The following is a 22,051-nucleotide window of genomic DNA, read 5'->3' as shown; positions in this document are numbered from 1 at the left end:
AAAAATAACTCCAATCCTATATCCACTGTTGCAGAGAATAGAAAAAGAAGTTATAACCTCCAATTTATTTTAAGAGGCTATCATAATCTTGGTACCAAACTCAGTAAAGACCATACAAGACAGAAAATTTTCAGGCAGTCTTACAAATATAGATGCAAAAATCCTAAACAAAATATTAATAAAGTGAATCTAACATTATATTGAAAGAGCAATATAACATTACGAAGTTGGGTTTATTCTAGCAGTGCACATTTGGTTTAACTGTGATGTAATTTTAAGGGAAAAAATGTCAAGACACATAGATGAATCCCAACTATGTAAAAACAAACAAAAAGTAAAACTGGAAAGAAAATGTTAATAGTGGTTGTCTCTGGTTGACAAGATTCTGGATAATTCATTTTCCTTCCTGTTTATATTTGTTCGTTCCAGAGTTTCTAAAGTGAGCATGTATGACTTTCTAAGAAGGAAAAGCAAACAAGAAATAAGGGCAAGTCTACATAGATAAAGATTGTATAGTGAGACGATGTCTTAGTGTAACAATCCTTGTGACATTTGAAATTTCATACCATATCTAGTACCACACCATAGTGAGCCAAAGGAAAAGTTATACCAGTACACTCCTATGTGACTTGCTTATCGGAATTTTTACCCCGTAGAAGTGAACAATCCCTCCCTCCGCCCCTGTCATTTTTTTTCATTCTTTAAAGTCTGTCATCTTAAACATACTTGAGGAACTAATTCATAGGTAGGAACTTTTTATTGGATTCTGTTTCAAAATGTTGATTCCTTGTTATACAAATAAAGTGGTGTTTATTAGAATCTTGGTAAATTTCTTGGATATGTAATACTTATACATGTAAAAAAAATTTCAGGTAACTAAAGTGTCTGTAGTGAAAATGAAGTCTCTCTTCTTCCATCCCTTAATTCCCCTTCCAGAGACAATAATTGTTCCTGGTTTCTTCCATATCTTTCCAGGGATCACCTATGCATATGCAAGCAAATTTTGTGTATGCATGTATGTATCATAGGTGTGTGTACACACAAGCACACTCATACCTATACACACATATTTGTATTCCTCCCTTTTTAAAAAACACAAATGGGGGCCGGCGTGGTGTCTCATGCCTGTAATCCCAGCACTTTGGGAGGCCAAGGTGGGTGGATCACAAGGTCAGGAGATCGAAACCATCCTGGCTAGCACAGTGAAACCCCATCTCTACTAAAAATACAAAAAAAAAAGCCGGGGGTGGTGGCAGGCACCTGTAGTCCCAGCTACTGGGGAGGCTGAGGCAGGAGAATGGCATGAACCCAGGAGGCGGAGCTTGCAGTGAGCCGAGATTACGCCACTGCACTCCATCCTGGATGACAGAGCGAGACTCCAGCCTGGGCCACAGAGCGAGACTCCATCTCAAAAAATAAAAATAAAAACACAAATGATAGCAAACATTAGTGTTCTGCATTTTTATCATTTTAACAATATATTGTAGAGATTATTCCACATTAATACTCATATTGTTCCACGTATAAATTCACCAATTTCTTTTTAACTACTATGCAGTATTCCACAGTATATTGTGATTTCAAATTAATTTTTTTGTTTGTTTTTGAGACAGAGTCTCATTCTGTCACCCAGGCTGGAGTGCAGTGGTGAGATCACAGCTCACGGCAGCCTTGACCTCCCTGGCTCAAGCAGTTCTCCCACCTAAGCCTCCCAAGTAGCCATGATTACAGGCACACACCACCACACCTGGTTAGTTTTCTTTAATTTTCTTTTTGTAGAGATGGTGTCTTGCTATGTTGCCCAGGCTTGCTTCTGCCTCCCATAATACTGGGATTACAGGAGTGAACCACTAAACCCAGCCACAAATTAGTTTTTCTGAAAAAAGATAGGCCCAGTTTTCTAATATTAGGAAAGAAAAGCTGTGAGGGTTGGTGAATAAAGCCTTGAAATCTGGGCTCTAGTTCCCACTCTACTTCCGAACATGAACATGGTCTTAATTCAGTTATGTGATCTCTCTGAGCCTCAGCATCCTCATCTTAAAGGATTTGCAAGATACTTGCCATCACTTTTTGGCACTCTGAGTCAAAATCACTGTGTTAATAAATGAAGCCCTACCAGCACTTACAAAGATCACAATCAACGGAATCATAACTAGTCCTTGTAAAATGGAAATAAATTATAAAAGCAATTTATTATTTTAAAGGCTTTTAAAAGGATTTTTTAAGTAGGAATTCCAACTAAGAATTACATTGTTTTCCACTAGCTGCCTATTAAGAAGGCGGATTGAGGCAAAGAAAAACATTCCAAAAGCAGAATTATTTTCATTTCTGTTGTTGTGTGTGATTAGAACAGGCTCCCTATCCTTAAAGCCATTGTAGATGTGGACTAAATTCTGATCATGTATTATGCAATCCTTAAAGAGAATGTGCTGTCAAGCCAGACTGTCTCAGTTCACATCCTGGCCTTGCCACTTACTAGCTGTGTGATCTCGGGCAATTTACTTAAACTTTCCTGGGTAGTTTATCTACCCTCATAAGATTGATAGGATTCAGTAAGCTCTAATCATCATACAGCTCTTAGAACAGCACATAATAAGTACTCAATAAATGTTAACTGTAATTAATAAATAATGGAAATATGGAAAAGCAGCATTCTGTGGCTGGTAGAGCAGATGGGGCACAGGTGTCGAGGTTTGGAGTCATAGACCTGGCAGAGCCCTCAGGAGATGTATGTTGACTAGAGGGGGGTGACCCAGAATGGAAAGGGAAGGAGAGTGGGGAGGGGGCAGGTCTGTAAGTCTGTGTCCTAGGACCAGAGAACTTAGAAGCAGGGTACTTCCCAGCAAATATTTTTTGGTGTCCCAGAATGGATATACGCTTTATAAATAAAACCATTTGTTTGAGAAGTCTGTTTGCCATAAGGGTGGGTAGAAGCCTTTCAGTTTTTCTTCCAAGGAGGGATGTGGCATAATATTTTATATCAACCACGTCAATGAGTGTTTTTTGTTATTTTTTATTTATTTATTTATCTTTCCGTCATACCTAGTCCTGCAGAAAAGGGTGTTTTTAAAAATTACGTATTCGGGCCCACTATTACTATTGTAAGGCATTGTGCTAGACATTTTGCAAATGCTTTCTCTCTCAATTTCCATGGCTACCCTACAAGATATTATTCTCATTGTGAAGACAGGTTATGACTTGCTCGAAGTTATCCAGCCAGTAAGCGATAAGACCAAAATTTTAAGTCAGATGTCTGATTCCAGACTCCACCCTGAGATTGTTGATAAAACAACCTGAATTTTCAGCCCTAAGAATGGCGATTACAATTGTCTTTATATGCTATGAGAGAGAAGCTTACAAATGAAGCAGATATGACAAGAGTTTCTGCCTAGGTACTGAGAGCTAACATTTGTGCTTGGATCTTGGCCTAAATAAGAAAATGACAAGCCAAAGTCCTTGAGCTTTCCAGTTTGGATTCTTGTCGGATAATCTACTACATCCTTCAGCCAACTGCCTGCTAGAAGCTGGAATCATACCAGAAGGAAGCCCAAGTACATTATGGGGAGGATGCAACATTACAAGACTTCCATTCCTGTCCAAGCCTGTATATAAATCCTGGCACCAAACTGAGCCTCAATTCCCTTGTCTGCCAAATGTTGCCAGTGACCTTTTCCACCAACCATGTGGAGATAGTCCATGCAGGTCCTTAGAAGAAAGGTGCTGCTTGAACCAACTATTCTTTCCACAGCTTTAAGAGAGAAAGTGGAATTTCCCATCATCAGGGCCAATATAAGCCTGAAATTAAACTGGCTTTATGGAATACGAAAAAGTGTCAGACACCATCTGTCTGTTTTATCCCTGACTAGTCTGTCATTCATAGTGCTTAAAGCACAGTCATTAGAATCAGGCAGACCTTGGGTGAACCACTTGCAGCCTGTGACAGTGGACAAATTATGTCATCTCTGATTTCGTGTGTAAATGGAGGTGAATGAGTCTGTTTCACAAGGATTTGGTGAGAATTGAATGAGATATAAGTGCTCTTATTATAACAACATTTTAGGCCATGTAGTCATCATCCTTGTTTTATAGAAGAGGAAACTGAGGGGTGAAGTGATTTGCTAATATCACATGAACAATAATGAGAGGCCTGGAAAACTGTCTTTTATTCATTAAGTCTGGTGAAAGAGCTGAATCTAATTATTGTATTTCCTAAATAGAAGTTGGTGTAGAGAGAGACTTCAGTTGCTCTGTAAACATTAATTCAGCTTCCTTTGATCTTCTTTCCTTTTGAAGGAGATTCACAGAATGTTTAAGATCATCCATTATTTCAGCACCTTAATGAAATTCTCATTTCCTAATTTTAAGGTTATCCTGAGGAAGGGCCTCAACTCACCAGGTGGTTAGTCACCCAGGAGGGTGGACTGTGGGAGGGAAGAACATCCAGAGGTCTTAGTCTGAGAGCCCTCATTTACCTTCTTAATTTTCCCCTTGAGGCTCCAGGAGAGGAGGCAACTCCTAGGAGCTGCCCAGATTACCTGGCTTCCCCTCAATGGGCTTGTTACAGTTCCTACCCTTACTCCTCTCTGATCACTGATTCCCCTGAATGGATTTGCCAAGTCCCACACTGGACTGTGACCACCCCTCACACTGGAGAGGAACCCAGTCTAAGTCCTCTCTGCATCCTGGTGTCTGTGGCCAGGCCCGGCTCTTTCCCCCGATAGGGTGAGCCTCCTGAGCCCCTCACATCTCCAGGCTTCTCATTGGACCAAGTACAAGATGGCTTTTAAGGAGAACTTGGGTTTGAATAAGCGTCTTTAAGTGTAGGGATTTCTTTGTTGGACTACCACCACCACTACTAAATAGAAACGGAGAGAGGGAAGAAGCAGCTATAGAAAGAGAATGAAAGTCAGCTTTATCCTGGTGTGCTTCTGACCCTCTTTGTGATGCTTATTTATAATGGGCTGATTCTTCCTCCTGCGTGTGCTCTGTGCCAGCTCTGGAGACTCCCTGGTGGTTCCACGCTGCTTCTGGAGGCTTTGCCTCCTTCAGTTACAAATTACTGATCTCTCCAATTTCTATCATGTGACTTAAACACCTCCTTTATTATACCACAACAGCACTCTTCAAATACACAAGAAAATGTGATCATGTAAATAAACTCTTATTTACAAATGAAAATGACTTGTGATGTTCGTTTTACATGTTATAGGTTGAGTTATTGCTGAAAGCCAGTTAACCTGTCTGGCTTTAGCGGGGAGGTGTTCACTGTAAGGAATTTTCTGTAGGGTGAGGATTTTTATCCAAGTCGATATTGCACAATGGCTCCCTGTTTGCTGCACGCTATTAGAATTTAAATGAAACAGAAACATTATTCGCCACATACCTATGAGTCCTTGTCTTCCTCTCTGGTTAATGTGGACTGGTTGGCGCTATAAAGGCAGGATGTTTGGCACCACTGTGTAACCTTGCACAAGTCCTCCTTCTTTGTGGGCCTCATTTCCCCTGCTGCAAAATGTGATGGTAGTCCCTACCCTGTAAAGCTGTTGTGAGGCTTAAACCATTGAAACAAGTCAATGAGATTGTGTACAGTAAAAGCACAGAGCGAACTGCAGTGCACTATACAAGTGTTCACCATCACTGAGTGTCTCTGCCTGAGACGCAGAGGCCAACCAACTGTCACAGACACCATAGCTTGTCTGAGCATGTGTGTGGTGATCCTTTCCCTCCCTGTGGTTCCTGTTTTCTTTCCCTCTAGCCCCTTAGGCTTCCCACAGGCCCCTTTGGGCATTGGCCAGCACCAAGGGTAGCTGACACCTGGGGCAAAAAGCTGTGCTGACCTGTCTTGAAGCAAACTTGTGCCTTGTCCACAGCTACTTGTCAGTAATGAGTGTCTGAATTACACTGTGTGAGCTGAGGACTTCCACATGATTTGCATTTTTCACTCTCTTCTTTCTCTAAAAGTTCCCCCCTTTCCATTTTATCATTAGGTAGTAATTAGTATTCAAGGGAAATTGGTCTTAATATATTAAAATTGGTTTAAGTGCATTTAGACCTGTACCACAGCCAGTGTCTTATTGGAAAATGTAATTGGGGACTCTGTGTATGTAATTAATTGAATTACAATTAAGAACTTTCATTAAGCGATACACTGGTACATTAGAGCAGTAAGGAAGCATGTTTGATGAGCCACAAACCCTGTCTGGGCTCTAAGTGAGGGCATGGAGATTTGCATCCCTCTGATAGGCCCCTGGCCCCAGAATTCACCCTGAAGGTCCTGACTAATGGTTTGGTAATGCATCAGGTGACATTTCTGCAGTGACTCTGAATGGGAGGTGGGATTCTTCCAGCGGATGTGCCCTCGTTCTCTGACTCTCGAGTCAGGGAAAGGAACACCTTGGTGTTGATCAGATGTTACAGTTCTTAGATATTTTGCCATGTAAATTGTCAAAAATGCCATGCTCCTGAGAAGACCCCATTACTTTTCCTGGGCTTTGAACATGGACAAAGACATATTGGAGAAAGAGGAAATAATGAGAATTCTGTCACAAATCTAACTTCCAAGCAAACCCATAATGAACCATTGGTCCAGACCCTTAAATGGTCATGCTTCATCCTGTAAAGGGTATTAGATTCACTTTGGGCACATATTTGTTCATGCATTTCCCAAACATTGATTGAGCCCTCCTCTGGGCCAGCCACTGTGCTGAGACTTAGCCCCACACTATATAGAGCACACAATTGTGATCAGTGCTATGAAGGGTAGAAAAGAGCGCATAGCAGGGGACCAGAGCAGGTGAGAAGAATAAGAGAGGCTTGAGTTAGAAGAAAAAGGAGTTAGTCCAATAATGAGTAAGCGAAGAATGTTCCAGGCCAAGGGACTGCTCATCTGAAGGCTTTGAGACGAGAAGGAGCTTGGGGTATTTAGAAATGAATAAATGGAATGGAAAGAGGGAGAGTGTGCTGAAAGATGAGACTGAGGAATAGCAAGGGTCTAAGATGCAGAGCCTTGTAGGCCCCCCTTCCATGATCTGCTCTTTTTCAAAATTCTACAAACCTGAAACTGTTTCTTTCTGACTGCCTCATAAAACAAGATTACCTTGATTTATTGAAAGGGGTCTGAAATCTCCATGTGGAAAGTCCTCCAGCCTGGCTGGCTCTGGCTCCAAGAGTTTAATCAATTAAGCACTGACAGCAAAGATCCCTACACCGGTGGTAGCATGGCAGATTCTAGTGAAGGGTATATCCTACTGTGTGATCCCGATGGCTTTAAAGAGATTACTGCAGAGCGGTGGGCAGGCGGGGGGCATGAAAGTGTGTGTGTTTTAGTATATCACCTATTGATTGTTTTTTAGAGACCAGCAAAAATGACTAGTAGCCAAAGGGAAGTGTTTAATAGAAGAGAAGTTTTGGGCTTATGAGGCTTTGGGGACTTAAAAGGCCTCTGGAAAAAAAAATGTGATGGATGCAGAGCGCTAAGGAAGAATTTTCTCTGTGACTCACTTATGCATCCAGCTTTAAGTCTTACCGAGGGAGTGGAGAGTTAGATTTTATCCCTGATTCCTTTGCTCTGGCATGGCCAGGCATGACTGTGTTCCCCTTAGATACCGTTACAGCCCATGGAGTTATGCATTTCCAGCCCATCTGAGGAACATTTTTACTCACAGAGATTGTGTGGTGGTTAAAGGTGCAATTTTGGAATTAGACCTGGGTTCAGTTCCTAGCTCCAGCTTGTACTGTTTGTATGACTACTGTAGCAGAATGACATTTTGAGTCTCGTTTTTCTCACCTGTAAAAAGAGGATAATATCCAACTTAAAGAGGCATTGGGAAAAATGGAATGAGATGACGTCTTTAAAATGCTGAGCATCGTGCTGGCACGCGGTAAGCACTCAGTGTGTGTTAGCCGCCGTCACAGTTGTTGAGGCAGAACCCCTGTCCTCGACAAACCTAGTCTGTTGGGGAGTCTGAATGGAAAACGAGGAAAGGTATGTTAGGTGCTGTTAGCCAAGGTAAATACAAGGGGTGGTGTACAAACCTCAGGTACTGTTAATGGTTAACCTGTGTTGCATCAAACTTCACTCGTTCCATCAGCAGCATTTATTGAACATCTATTGTGTGACCATGTGCTTTGTAGAATGGGATGTTCCTGCTGCCCTCGGGCTCTTTGTCCGGAGGGGAGTGCAGATACTTACCATGTAAGATATTTATCAGAAGAACCTTCAATAAAGGGCTATAACACTTTAGGAGAGAGACAGGGGAGGTTCCATTTGGACTAGACCTTGAAGCATATAAATTTTAGAGCATAAAGGACATTCTGACCAAATGGTAGAACCTGAGCAGAGTCCAGTTTAGCTGAAGCAGGGCTTCTGCGTGGGGAGTAGCAATAAGACTTCAAGATAGAGTGGAGCAGAAAAGGGTTTATGTACTTCTCATTGTCAGTCACTTGTACTATTTTACTTAATTGTGTGCCAGGTCCTGAGCTAGATACGGCCCCACTTTTGAAGAACTACTCCCACCCCCACCCCCACCATTTTCTTTTCCGCCATTCTGCTTCACACACTGTGCCAAAGGCAGACACTTGGTGTTCCCTGTGTAGGTCCTCTTGCTTTGTGGACTTTATGTTTTTTCCTATATTCCTCCATGGATTGCCTGTCCTCCTTCCCATCATCTGGGAACACTGCCATCCCCCTAAATTCCAGAAGCACTAGCACAGCACCTGGCATATGGCTGGAGCTAAGTAACTGCTAGTCTAGAAGAAATGGTCAACAGGATTGTGCTGTGGGCAAAGGTGAGGATGTAACAGAGGCCATTGATCTTCCAGTTGAGTTCTAGAGTTGGCATAGATCTTTTTAGAGAAGAGATACTGAAGTTGCTTTAATTTATAACTAGATTGGGGCCTTTTAGACTTGGTGTTAGACTCTTTGAACCATAAAATGAATGTTAAAGTCCCATGCAGTTTGTATCTATGAGTACAAGGAATCTTCCAGTAATATACAGTGAGTTCATCTGAGCTATGATTTAATGATTAGTCCTATTTGTTTGAAATAAAGTCGTATAACTCTGTCTCCCTCAGTTCCAATTAAATCACATCTATGAAAACACTTTTAAAACTATAAAACAGTATTTATAATTAGCCTTGGTCTGATCACCTGAAAGTAAACCTATTGCTTTTATGTGCGTACAGGCTTTGCAGCTGTGTTTGTTGTCAGATTATAACACATATACACAGCTATAACTGCACTTTTGTTTCCCATTATTATTGTCCAAATAGATATCGGGGCAATGAAAACATGGCATTATAACCAATAAAGTCAGCAGTTCTCAAACTTTTTGGTCTTAGGACCTCTTTACACTCTTAAAAGTTATTGAAGACCCCAAAGAGCTTTTGTTTTGTTTTGTTTTGTTATTTTGAGGCGAGGTGTTGCCCTGTCGCCAGGTCTCGCCCAGGATGGAGTGCAGTAGCAAATCAGCTCACTGTAGCCTCAAACTCCTGGGCTCAAGTGATCCTGTCACCTCTACCTCTTGAGCAGCTGGGACTACGGGTGTGCACCACCATGCCCAGCTGACTTTTTTTGTTTGTTTTTTTTTTTTAACTTTCAGTGGAGAGAAAGTCTCACTATGTTGCCCAGGCTGCTCTTGAACTCCTGGCCTCAAACAGTGCTCCCGCTTTGGCTTCCCAAACTGCTGGTATTACAGGTGTGAGGCACTGCACCTGGCCAAGCTTTTGTTTATTGAGTTATATCTATTAAAAATAAAAATTGATTAATTTTAAAATATTTATTGAAAAACAGCAATTTCATTAATGTTAATGACAGTTTTATGTTTTTTGGGTTTTTGTTTTTTTTTTGAGATAGGGTCTCTGTCACAAGGCTAGAATGCAGTAGTACAATCACAGCTTACTGCAACCTCCACCTCCTGGGCTCAAGCGATCCTCCCACCTCAGTTTCCCCAGTAGCTGGGCCCATCGGAGCACACCACTAAGCCTGGCTGCTTTTTTTTTGTATTTTTTGTAGAGATGGGGTTTTGCCGTGTTGTCCAGGCTGGTTTTAAACTCCTGGACTCAAGTAATTCACCTGCCTTGGCCTCCAAAAGTGCCAGGATTATAGGGGTGAGCCACCAAGCCTGGCTCAAATGACAAATTTTATGAAAAATTTCTTTAAAAAAAATTTTTTTTTTGAGACAGGGTCTCACTCTGTTACCCAGGCTAGAGTGCAGTGGCGTGATCACAGCTCACTGTAGCCTCAACCTCCTGGGCTCAAGTGATCATCCCACCTCATCCTCAGTAGCTGGGAGTACAGGCATGAGCCACCAAACCCAGCTAATTTTTGTGTTTTTTGTAGAGACAGAGTTTTGCCATGTTGCACAGGGTGGTCTCAAACTCCTAGACTCAAGCAATCCACCCACCTCAGCCTCCCAAAGTGCTGGGATTATAGGCATAAGCCACCGCACCTGGCCTAAATTTTTTTTTTTTTTTTTTTTTTTTTTGAGACGGAGTCCTACTCTGTCACCCAGGCTGGAAAGCAGTGGTATAATCTCAGCTCTCACTTCAGCCTCCGCCTACTGGGTTCAAGCGATTCTCCTTCCTCAGCCTCCAGAGTAGCTGAGATTACAGGCATGCGCCGCCATCCCCAGCTCATTTTTTGTATTTTTATAGAGATGAGGTTTCACCATGTTGGTCAGGGTGGTCTCAAATTCCTGACCTCAAGTGGTCCGCCCACCTTGGCCTCCCAAAGTGCTGGGATTACAGGTGTGAGCCACTGCACCCAGCCAGGCCTAAAATTTTTAATGAGACGAGTGTCATTATTTTATCATATTGCAAATTTCTGTAATGTCTGGGCTTATAGAAGACACCTGGATTTTCATATCTGCCTCTGCATTCAGTCTGCTACAATACATTGCTTTGGTTAAAGTATGTGAAGAAAATTTGGCCTGACAGATATGTTGTTGAAAAAGGGAAGAATATTTCAATAGCCTTTTCAGATAATTATGGGTATTAATTTTTGTTACCATACCAAAACTCAAATGATAGTTTCTTTTTTGTTGTTTTTTTGTTTGTTTTGTTTTGTTTTGTTTTTTGAGACGGAGTTTCGTTCTTGTTGCCCAGGCTGGAGTGCAATGGTGCAATCTTGGTTCACTGCAACCTCTGCCTCCCAGGTGTAAGCAATTCTCCTGCCTCAGCCTCCCAAGTAGCTGAGATTACAGGCATGTGCCACCATACCCAGCTAATTTTGTATTTTTAGTAGAGATGGGGTTTCACCATGTTGGTCAGGCTGGTCTCGAACTCTTGACCTCAGGTGATCCACCCACCTCGGCCTCCCAAAATGGTAGGATTACAGGCGTGAGCCATTGAGCCCAGCCAAGCTTTTTGTTCCTTTGTGCACTTGTAAGAGAATGGACATGAAAAAAGTAAGTCATGTCTTGCTGTTGTTATAAAAGTAGTATTGCAATTATGGACCCTGAAGGGGACTTGGGAATTCCCCACCACCACCGCCATAGGTCCCAGTGTGCACTTTGAGAACCACCGATTTAGAATTTACAGTTATTCGACTCAACAGTCTATTACAGTGTCGTTGTTGTAGGAGCGTGTTGAGGTAGGCAGGGCAGGAACAGCCTTTAGCCACTTGAGGGAAGGGAAAGGAGAAGGCACGTGGACTCCAGAGTCCAACAGATCTGTCCCGGTTTCGCCTTTCCTAACAGTGGAACCCTGGGCAAGGTTTTGACCCAGTCTTGACACTTTGAGTGACAGTTTGAATCTCTATCTCTGAACTCTTATATTCCATGTTCTTTCTAATGTTATTAAGCCCCAAGGCTGCCTCCCAGCACCTTCTCTTTCTTTCTTGGCTGTAGGCCCTAGACTCCACCTGCCTCCTTCCTCAACTCCTCTCTGCTTCCCTTTGCCTGCCATGGCCTCTTTTTGCCATTCTTCACTGAAGACAGGTGCCAGGCCTCATTCCTCAGTTCCCCTTTCCTGATTTTGTACTCCCAAGAGTTAAGCTGCTTCCCCTCCTGGGTTTTCTGCTTGTCCTCCATACCTTCCTCCATTGTGATTGTCATTCTTCTGGAGCCTTTTTGTCATTCCATTTGAGCTGTGGTTCTCAAGTCACTATTAGGCCCCACCCCAAAATTTGATCTATCACAATACATCTTTGAGTTATTGCAGCTTGAGCGTTTTGACACAATACATTATAGTAATCCATGGCATATAGAGACATTAACACTCGCGACTGTGACAAAATACATTGTGAAGTCTTTGAAGGCACCATAACAATTTATCTTGTCATTCACGAGGAGACCCAGTTCAGCATTAATGTAGATGAACAGTGTGTCTTTTGTTTCATTTAACTACTTGTGACCTTTTTAATTGCTAATTTAACAAAATACCAACGGGTTATATTTCAGTTAAATTCATAGGGAGTAGTTTTTGTTTTTTCAGTATGTTTATTTTTAAGATGTTCTGGTTCTCTCTACTTTTCACTTTGAGTTGCTAAAATTGTCTTCTCGAACAGAAGTGGACTTTTTAGTGTGAAGGTTATAGTAGAGTAATTTTAATATGCAGATGGTACAATATCAAGCATCTTTCATCTTTCATGTGTGGTTGGGTTCACTCCTTTCCGGAAGGATACAAACAGTGAACATATACATGCAAAGTCATAGAACTTTTCTGGTCCAAAAAATATGCTTTTAGAATAATGAATGCTTTGCTTCAGGTGTTTGTCTTTAGATAAAGTGTCTATTGCAGGCACCGTTTATTAGGGACTTCTTTCTGCCTTGTACTATTTTGTGGCCTGTAGCTAATTTGTAAACTCCTGAAGATCAGGAACCCTGCTTTACCCTCACCAGTGTCCCCCACTGTCTAGCATACTCCTGGCATGGGGAGAGAAGTGGTTGCACCATTCCATGTACAATAGACTTGACCCCTCCAACAAGTGGTACTCCTGAGCCTACTTTGAGAAATGACACTGGAGGCCGGGCACGGTGGCTCACGCCTGTAATCCCAGCACTTTGGGAGGCCGAGGCGGGTGGATAACCTGAGGTCAGGAGTTCGAGACCAGCCTGGCCAACAAGGCGAAATCCCATCTCTACTAAAAATACAAAAAACTAGCCAGGCGTCAGCTACTTGGGAGGCTGAGGAAGGAGAATTGCTTGAACCTGGGAGGTGGAGGTTGCAGTGAGCCAAGATCTCCCCATTGCACTCCAGCCTGGGCAACAAGAGTGAAACTCTGTCTCAAAAAAAAGAAAGAAAGAAAGAAATGACACTGGAACTCCAAAACCAGAAGTTGATCCCATTCATCAGATAACCTGCTTTGGAGTGAGCAGCATGAATTGGAGGCGAGTATAGGACTATTCCTTCTCTACTCCCTCAGGTGCTGTTATCCTTCTGATCATAAACGCAGACACGCCCCTTGTCAGCTGGGGCAAGGCTCAGAACTCCCCCAGGTATCCGGGGGATTTAAATCCTCAAATGGGATGTGAATTTACACTATGAGAGAGTAGAAGGTCAGTGCAAGAAGCATTAGTGTGTTGAGCCAGCTCCAGCTATGTAAGTCTTGTACAAAATTAATATAAGGATATTGACAAGCCTTGCTGGTTATTTCATAGCTTTAAGACCTCTACTAAAATCCTATCATCTCATCTGCCCATTATTAACATTTCAGCAAAATATAAAGTTTTCATTAATCTCCCACAGCAAATTTAGGAGTGAAAACTGGCACTTGTTTGAGCTTTTAGGACTACATTAGCTGGTGTATTAAACAAAATATGTCATTCTTCAGTAGCTTCTGTAAGAAGCTAAATCAATTTCCAGCCATATTTATGCACCACTTTATCTAAAAGCATCTGAATTATCATTTATAGCTAAGATGCTTTATTAGCAGCTGGCATTGAAATTGCTCAGTAAAAAATTATATGTCACGTTATAGTAATTTTTAAATTGTTTTTAATCCAACATCATAAAATGTAAAAATCTTAAGTGTGGGGTTTTTTTTTTTTTAGTAATTGGCACTTTAGCATAATGAGCTGTTACCTCTTTCCAAATCAAATACCTGCAATATTTAGAAAACACTAATTAGTAAAGCAAACAGAAGTTCTTGAGCTCAGAGCTAAGTTGTATCTAATAATAGCATTTTCTCAGAAAAGATGACTTGAAATGATTTTTAAAACATTAAATGATTTTAATGTTTTACCAAAATTCTCTGCAATTCTCATGTATAAGAAGTTCTAAAATAGAAATAAAACATGTTTTGGAAGTTATGTTTCAGTAAAAATGAAGACTGGAAAAAGTGAATGATTATTCGAAACTCCAAATCCTAGCCAGCCTCGGTATTACCCAGGAGAGAGTGGTGATCAGGATCATAGCATCTCTGTCCAAAATCATAGGTGCTGCAGAGAAAGGAAACGGGCTACCCAGTGGCCCTTGCAGATGTGGAGTGAAGCTCTGCAGTGTCCTGGAGGTGCAATGTTGGTTAAGTCACTCTGTCTCTCTGACCCTCACCTTCCTGTGGACATGGCACCTGGTATTCATTCAGTACATGTTTATGGAGCTCTGCTTTATCCTCTGAGTGGTAGCACTGGCAGTGTCTGAGTTGCAGTGGTGAGAAAGCAGTCCCTGTGCTCTTGGGGTTTATAGTCTAATGGCAGAGACAGGCAATTACTCCCTGTGATAACTGTTCTGAAGAAAAATGCAGGATACGGGGACAGAAGGAGCCAAACTAGTGTCGGGGGCTTGCGGCCAGGGAAGGCTTCCCTGGAGTGTCACTGGTGCTCTGCTCTTCAGGAGGAAAACAGGGAGGGGCCGGGAGAGAGTGAGATGGGGAGAAGGGTGACCTGAGCAAAGAGGACAGCATGTGCGAGATGCTCTGAGATGGGATTCTGCCAGAGGCACTCACTGAAGGGCGAGGCCACGTCCTTACTGAAGGAAAGCACTATTGTGGGTGCTGGGATGGTCCAGGTTGGGAATTACTGTAGTGTTTGCAAATAGAACACAAATTTCCTAATAAATGAGTTTACTGTGAAAGCATCAGACACCAACTTTGACTTAAAATACTTGCCCCGTAGGCAGTAACTGTGGGAAGGAAAAGCATATCATTGTCAGGCTACCAGTTTGTTACAAAATTTTCCAGTTTTATACCCAAATCTAGAGTTTTCCATTCCCCCAACTCCATCCCAAAGAGTTCTCCATGGGTTTCCCTGTGGAACCGTCTCGGATTACTCAACACGAGGCCTAGAGCACCCTACTGTGGTCAGCCTCTGCGAGACAGGCTCCTCCCCTCCCAACCCATTCTACCCCCTGCACTGGTGATGGCACCAACAGCTGCACCTGCAGAGGTCCACATTTCAAAGTCCAGGGACTGAGAGATAGTTTAACTTTGCTTAGTGTAACCTTGGCATGTGACAGCCTCCCAAAGCCTCAGAGTTCTCATCTGTAATATGGAAAATTATAAGACCTTCAATGCAGTAACGTGTGAAATGCTTAACACCAAGCCTGGCATGTGGTAAGCACTCATATATACTAGCTAGTATTTGTTTAGCAAAATTTAGTGAGAGCATACCAGTTGCCTTTACTGCTTGCAGAAGATATAAAAATGATTAAGAAACTTTCCTGACCTTCACAAAGCTTCCAGATTAGGACAGAGCAACCATTAAGCAATTCTAGAGCAAGGCTGAATATAATCCACCCTGACACTAGAAGAAAAATAGTCACCGTTCTTATGAAGCATATGTATTCTTTACCTAAATTTTGATGTGAATGGCAAAAACTGAAATTCAGAGAGATAAAGTCAACTTGCCCAAGATCATACAGCAAATTAGAGGCAGAGCTAGGAGTTGCGGCCACAACTAACGGGCTCCAGGGTCCAGTATAAGCCAACTTTTATGGAATTCACTTCCAGAAGAACCATCAGAAAAGATTTCACAGGAGAGATAGAGTTTGAGCTAGCCTAGGGAGGGGTGGAGGGATTTCAACAGGTCTGGATGAGGATGAGAGGGCTGTTCTAGGCCAAGGGCAGCATGTGAGCAAAGGCCCAGAATTATAAAAGCCTGAAGCACTGTGCAGCCTGAGGGGTTTGAGAGGGCTGAGAGAAGGTATGTGTGAGAAGTGAGAAGAATATTAGTATGTTTCAGGCACATTATGGGCCGCCCTGATTGCCTGGCTAAAAAAGTGTTCTTCATTCAGGAGGCTGTGGAGCCAGGGAAGATTGTTGAGAACCAGGCTTCTCATCTGTCTCTGGTGTCACATATCAGTGTACTTAGCATGCACAGGGTGCTCTCTGAGCATTTGGTGAATGAATGAATGATCCAACTTTTAGAAAAATGGATCAGAAAGCCTGTGGTGGCTGGACTGCAGAGGAAGAACCTGGTGACCAGGAGGCTAGTGATGAGACTGTCACACCCAAGCACTAGCAGGTGCCCCCTGAGCCAGTGGGGGCTCTGTCAATAGACAGCCATGTCTATCAATAGACAGCCATGTAACCTTAAGCAAGTGTCTTAATCTTTCTGAGCCTCAATTGTATCCTGCTTGAATGGGAATATCAGTAGTACCAATGGCTCAGGGTTGCTATGGGGAACGAGTGAAATCCCACATGGAGGCTGTGGGGCGCAGGGTGAGAGGCAGTAAAGAAGACATTTTGGGAATCTTGGAAAGGACAGAGATTCTTCAAGGAATGTGGATTACTTTTGTGATTAGGAAAATCACATTTAGAAAAAAAACAAGACCCGTGACACCGCTAACACCACCCATGCTCTTGTGCTTTTGACTCACTCTTGTGGACTGAGCTTCCTGCTGAGAGCAAGCAGGAATTTTTCTATCCTTGTATCCCTGCTGCCCAGCCAAGGACCTGCCATAGTGTTTGTGGAATTAACTGTTGAATGATTAATATGTTACCATTCTCTGTTTACTGGAATGGCATTATTAAGTCATCGCTCAGCCTTTTCTTCTCCAAATTAAATAGCCCATATTATTTTAATTTATCCCAAAGCATTTTAAGCAGACACCATTTGCCAAGCCTCATGTATCTTTATGTGTTAAACTGCCTTTTCCTCCCCAGGTTCAAGGGCAGACGGGGTTTTTGAGGAGGATTCGCAAATTGACATAGCCACAGTACAGGATATGCTTAGCAGCCACCATTACAAGTCATTCAAAGTCAGCATGATCCACAGACTGCGATTCACAACCGACGTACAGCTAGGTAAGTGTGTGAGCAGATGATGAGCTGGCTCGTCGTGTCAGCAGTCTATGTAGAAATGGGGAAAGAAACAACATACAACTTTTATGTGACCTGAATGACTAAAGGTAATTTGTTTTCTGAGAAGATGTTTAAACAATGGAATTTGAAGTACATCCCTTTTCCCACTTGAGTGCTCTGTCTTGTCTTCTTTTTTATGAAGCAGAAGATTAGAAATAAACTAACGAGACTCTTTTCAAACTGATTGACTTCGGTGAAGTTCCGTAATTCTTTTCATTCTGTAATTCTCTTGCCTGCTATCCTTAGAACTGCTTTGTGACGGTGCCACCTGCCTGTTCTTACTCAGCTAACTCATTGCTTATTCATTCAGGCTTTTATTCAGGAAGCTTTTTAATGATCTCAGAAGGTATATTTGGATCTTCATCATATAATTTGGAACTTTCAACTAATATTTGGGATTAATTTGTTCTAATTATGTGCTAAATTTCTGTTTTGACTTAAACTGAACAGGAGTAGGAAAAGTGTCATAGTAAGCAACATACTATTAATACATCATCATTATCATCATCATCATCATCATCATCATGGCTGCCTTTTATAGGTGTCTGCTGTGTATTAGTCACTGTGTTAAGTGCTTTACATGTACTACTTAACTACCTAAAAGGTAGGGTATTCTTACTGTCCCCATCTAACAGAGGGGGTAAATGAGGTACAGAGCAGTCAAATCTCATGCCCAACTCACACAGTGGGTAGGTGGTGGTGCCAGGAGCAAACCCTGGTCTGACCAACTCAAGTGCACCTGCTCCCTAACAAAGGGTCTCCCATATAATGGCCAAGGGAGAGGAAGAATAGGTAGTGATGCCAGGCTCACCCAGTCAGGGAGCTGAGCTGCACCCTGTCTCTGCCACACCACCTCTTCCTGCGTCTCCTTTTAACTCTTAAGGTTCATTTATTTTATGTTTCTCACAAATGCTTTGTATGTTTGTCATAATAAAATCTTTTCTAATGTTGGCATTAGTTTGAACCTGGCTAACTCATAAGAGGCCTCAAAAATCTCCTCACATGTTCCTTCCCAACTTGACTGACAGGAACTTCCAATGTGCTGACAATACAGCTTAGTGATTAAGAGATGGGCAAGAGAATCACAAATGGTTTAAACTGTGCTCTATCAATAGACAGCCATGTAACCTTAAGCAAGTGTCTTTATCTTTCTGAGCCTCAATTCTATCCTGCTTGAATGGGAATATCAGTAGTATCAATGACGCAGGGTTGCTATGGGGAAGGAGTGAAATCCCACATGTAAAGCACTGAGTACGGGGCCTGCAGTTGTAAACTTCCCTATGTGAGAGCTGTTAGTTGGGAGGCAGTAGAGTGTAGCACTCAGATGGCTCACTCAGGAGTCGGAGGCCCAGGTACAAACCCTGCTCGTTTATTAGCTGTATCACCACCGGCAAATGATGCAGAGCCCCAGTTTCCTTATCTGTAAAAATAAAGATAATTTTTTAACTATGAGGATGAAATGCCGCAGCACGTGCAGAGAACTTAGGCGCCTGGCCTCTAGCAAGTGCCCAGTGAGCATTAGCTGCTAAGATGATGGTGATTCTAGCAGGCTGATCAGATGAGACAGCACTCAGTAACTTTGAACCAAAACAGACCCCACCTTTTTTTCCCCCTCTGCATTAAGTCCTCACCTAATGTCATCAATAGATTCTTGGAAACTGTAACTTTAAGTGAAATGACATATAACAAAACTCATTTTTTCCCTTATCAACATTATAACAAAACGACATTGAACAAAATTGTGTACATCATTTCACTTGAAGTTGACGTTTCCAAGAACCTATGAATGACAATAAGTGAAAACTTACTGTAGCTCTTCTTCCTCATAAAAACCTTAAATATCTGAAGTGGTGAAATTGCTTATTTAGTGTTGATTCTTAAATTATAAAGTCATTCAGTGCTGTTCCTCCTGGGGATGTTTTTCCTACTGTATTTCAGAAATAAGACTGATCAAAAAGAAGCCAGTTTTCAAAAATAAAAGAGTGCATACTATATGATTCTATTTATATGACATTCACAAATACAAGGAAATATGTAAGAAGTAAAGATACTGGTCATTCCCGGTAAGATGGTTGTAGTGGCTGGAGAAGGGCTTCTGGGAAGCTGGAAAGAGTCTGTTTCCTGATCTGGGTGCTGATTACATGGGTCTGTAGACTTTGTGGAAAAGTCATGGTATATATACTCATGATTTGTGCACTTTTTCTGTGTGTACACTTTCTTTCTTCTTCTTTTTTTTTTTTTTTAGACAGAGTTTTGCTTTTGTTGCCCAGGCTGGAGTGCAATGACTTGATCTCAGCTCACTGCAGCCCCTGCCTCCTGGGTTCAAGTGATTCTCCTGCCTCAGCCTCCCAAGTAGCTGGGATTACAGGCGCCCACCACCATGCCCAGCTAATTTTTTTTGTATTTTTAGTAGAAACGGGGTTTCACCATGTGGCCAGGCTGGTCTCGAACTCCTGACCTCAGGTGATCCACCCTCCTCGGCCTCCCAAAGTGCTGGGATTACAGGCGTGAACCACCACGCCCGGCCACACTTTCAATTTATGAAAGTAAGAATGCCACTCAAACATCCAGTTTGTGTTTAGCTGCAGTACTTGCCCAATAGCAAAGGGCCTGCTTTTTCTGAATGGGCCTACTTTTAAGAAACCCAGTAAGTAGGCTGAGTGCCGTGGCTCACGTCTGTAATCCCAGCACTTTGGGAGACAAAGGTGGGCAGATCACTTGAGCTCAGGAGTTCAGGACCAGCCTGGGCAACATGACGTGAGACTCCATCTCTGCAGAAAATACAAAAATAGCCAGGTGTGGTGGTGCCTGCCTGTAGTCCCAGCTACTCAGGAGGCTGAGGTGGGAGGATTGCTTGAGTCTGGGAGGTCAAGGCTGCAGCGAGCTGTCATCACACCATTACACTCCAGCCTGGGCGACAGTGTTAGACTCTGTCTCAAAGGAAAAAAAGAAGCCCAATAAGTAGCCCAACTGTGGTCAAGACAGAGGGTCAAAGCAAGGGCCCAGGTGAGCATCATCAGCAAATCCATCCCTGCTCATTCCCCAGTGTGAAAAGCGCTGCCTTGGAATGATAACCAAGATCGTGGGCTTCTTTCCCCACTTTTTTCCAAAGGCAAAAAAGACAAACTTTAATTCATTAGAGCCTGACATGTAAATTATTTCAAAGGAAAAAGTCCACAAAAGGCTCTGTGGGAGGAGCCCAAGCTCTGCAGTCAGTCAGCACTGAGTTCGAATCCCAGCCTTGCCACTTACCTGCAGTGTCACCTGGACAAGTCTTTTCCCTTTTCAATCTTAGTTTTCACCATGTATGAAATTGGGATAATAATGTTTACCTTTTAACATTCTATGAAAGTGTCTGGCCCATAGAAGCATATTCTAAGTGGTAGCTCATCGTAGTGTTATTATCATTGTCATTATTATTTATTTTGCCTATTGCCTTCTGTCCAGGTCCACCATCTTGAAAGTATTAAACCAGATCACTTAGATCAGGGGGTGGCTCTCTTGGCAAAGTTCTACTTGTGGCCGTAATGGAGACTTGTCAGGTAGACGTGAATGATGACAGTCATGCAAGTATCTCCCTGGTTGTTGGAAGTGAGGTGACTGGAGGCTGGGGCGTCACTTGTGAATGCTTGGAATGCTTCCAGTGACACACATGGCACCCTCTGGCGTAGAGTCGCATTTCAGAGGGGCTTCTAAAAGAGGTGATGTCAGAACGTTTGTTTCTGTCCTCAAAGTTCAGTCTTTATCATTCTAATCAGAAACTTCATTAATTAGTCCTAAGGAAGTTTGTGACAATCAGACAAACTGCCCATCGATATTATATCATGCACTGAATAAGTAAACCCATTTTCCCGTCCCACGTAGATTATACAGGTATGTAATTGAAGACCCTCTCTCCCTCCTTACAAAGCAGATATCACCCTCACATTCTAACAACAACAAAAACCCACGCCTAGCAATCCAGAAATTCTTTCTTCCTGAAACATTCTACTGCCAAGAGTAGGGAGGCAAACAGCACACCCTGTGTGAGTATTCAAGTGAGCAGCTGGATTTTGAGCGGGTAAATAATTCACTTTATTTCACCTGACTAGCCAGGTGCTTCAGGTCCTTCCTGACACTGATAGATGGTCGCCTCCACCTGTCCATCCTGTGTCAATCAGAACAGAGATGTCACTTGGTCTCTGTGGCAACATCTTTTAAGTGGAAAGTAAGTGTGTGTGGCATTTGCCCAGCATCCCTGCTGATTCCACAGAAAACCACTGGTCCATGCTGCATTAGTGGTAGTAAGAGCCGCAGCTGAGGATCAGAATCCCCAGGCTCTGCAGTGCCACCACAGTTGCTTGTCTTCTGATGGGATGGTAGTGGCCACTGTTCCAGCTGTTTCTGAGAAAGTCAGGGGATGAGAGACTCAAATTTTGACCTGCAAGACCCAAACTTAAATTGATTTTCCACAAGACTTTTTTTTTTTTTTTTTTTGAGATGGAGTTTTGCTCTTGTTGCCCAGGCTGGAGTGCAATGGTACAGTCTCGGCTCACTGCAACCTCCGCCTCCTGGGTTCAAGCAATTCTTCTGCCTCAGCCTCCCAAGTAGCTGGGATTATAGGCATGCACCACCACGCTCAGCTAATTTTTGTGTTTTCAGTAGAGACGGGGTTTCACCGTGTTGGTCAGGCTGGTCTCAAACTCTTGACCTCAGGTGATTCACCCACTTCGGCCTCCCAAAATGCTGAGATTACAGGCGTGAGCCACCGCGCCCGGCCTCCACCAGAATTTTCTATGACCGAAAAACCCCATTAATGAAACATATGACACA

The 22,051-nt window shown here is 42.6% G+C and overlaps 1 protein-coding gene across 3 annotated transcripts in view; it reads left to right on the top strand.

Moving 5' to 3' along the window:
• Nucleotides 1–22,051, top strand: part of MAPKAP1 (MAPK associated protein 1) — a 266,480-nt gene that overhangs the window by 203,991 nt on the left and 40,438 nt on the right. For all 3 annotated transcript variants that reach the window (XM_030817823.1, XM_030817824.1, XM_030817825.1), the window contains one exon: nt 17,042–17,182. In XM_030817823.1, coding sequence (XP_030673683.1) covers nt 17,042–17,182 — 141 coding nt within the window. The remainder of the gene's footprint in view (nt 1–17,041; nt 17,183–22,051) is intronic.

This window comes from Nomascus leucogenys, chromosome 8 (genome assembly GCF_006542625.1).
Source record: "Nomascus leucogenys isolate Asia chromosome 8, Asia_NLE_v1, whole genome shotgun sequence".
Lineage (NCBI taxonomy): Eukaryota > Metazoa > Chordata > Mammalia > Primates > Hylobatidae > Nomascus > Nomascus leucogenys.
This window is presented reverse-complemented; position numbering and strand designations above follow the sequence as displayed.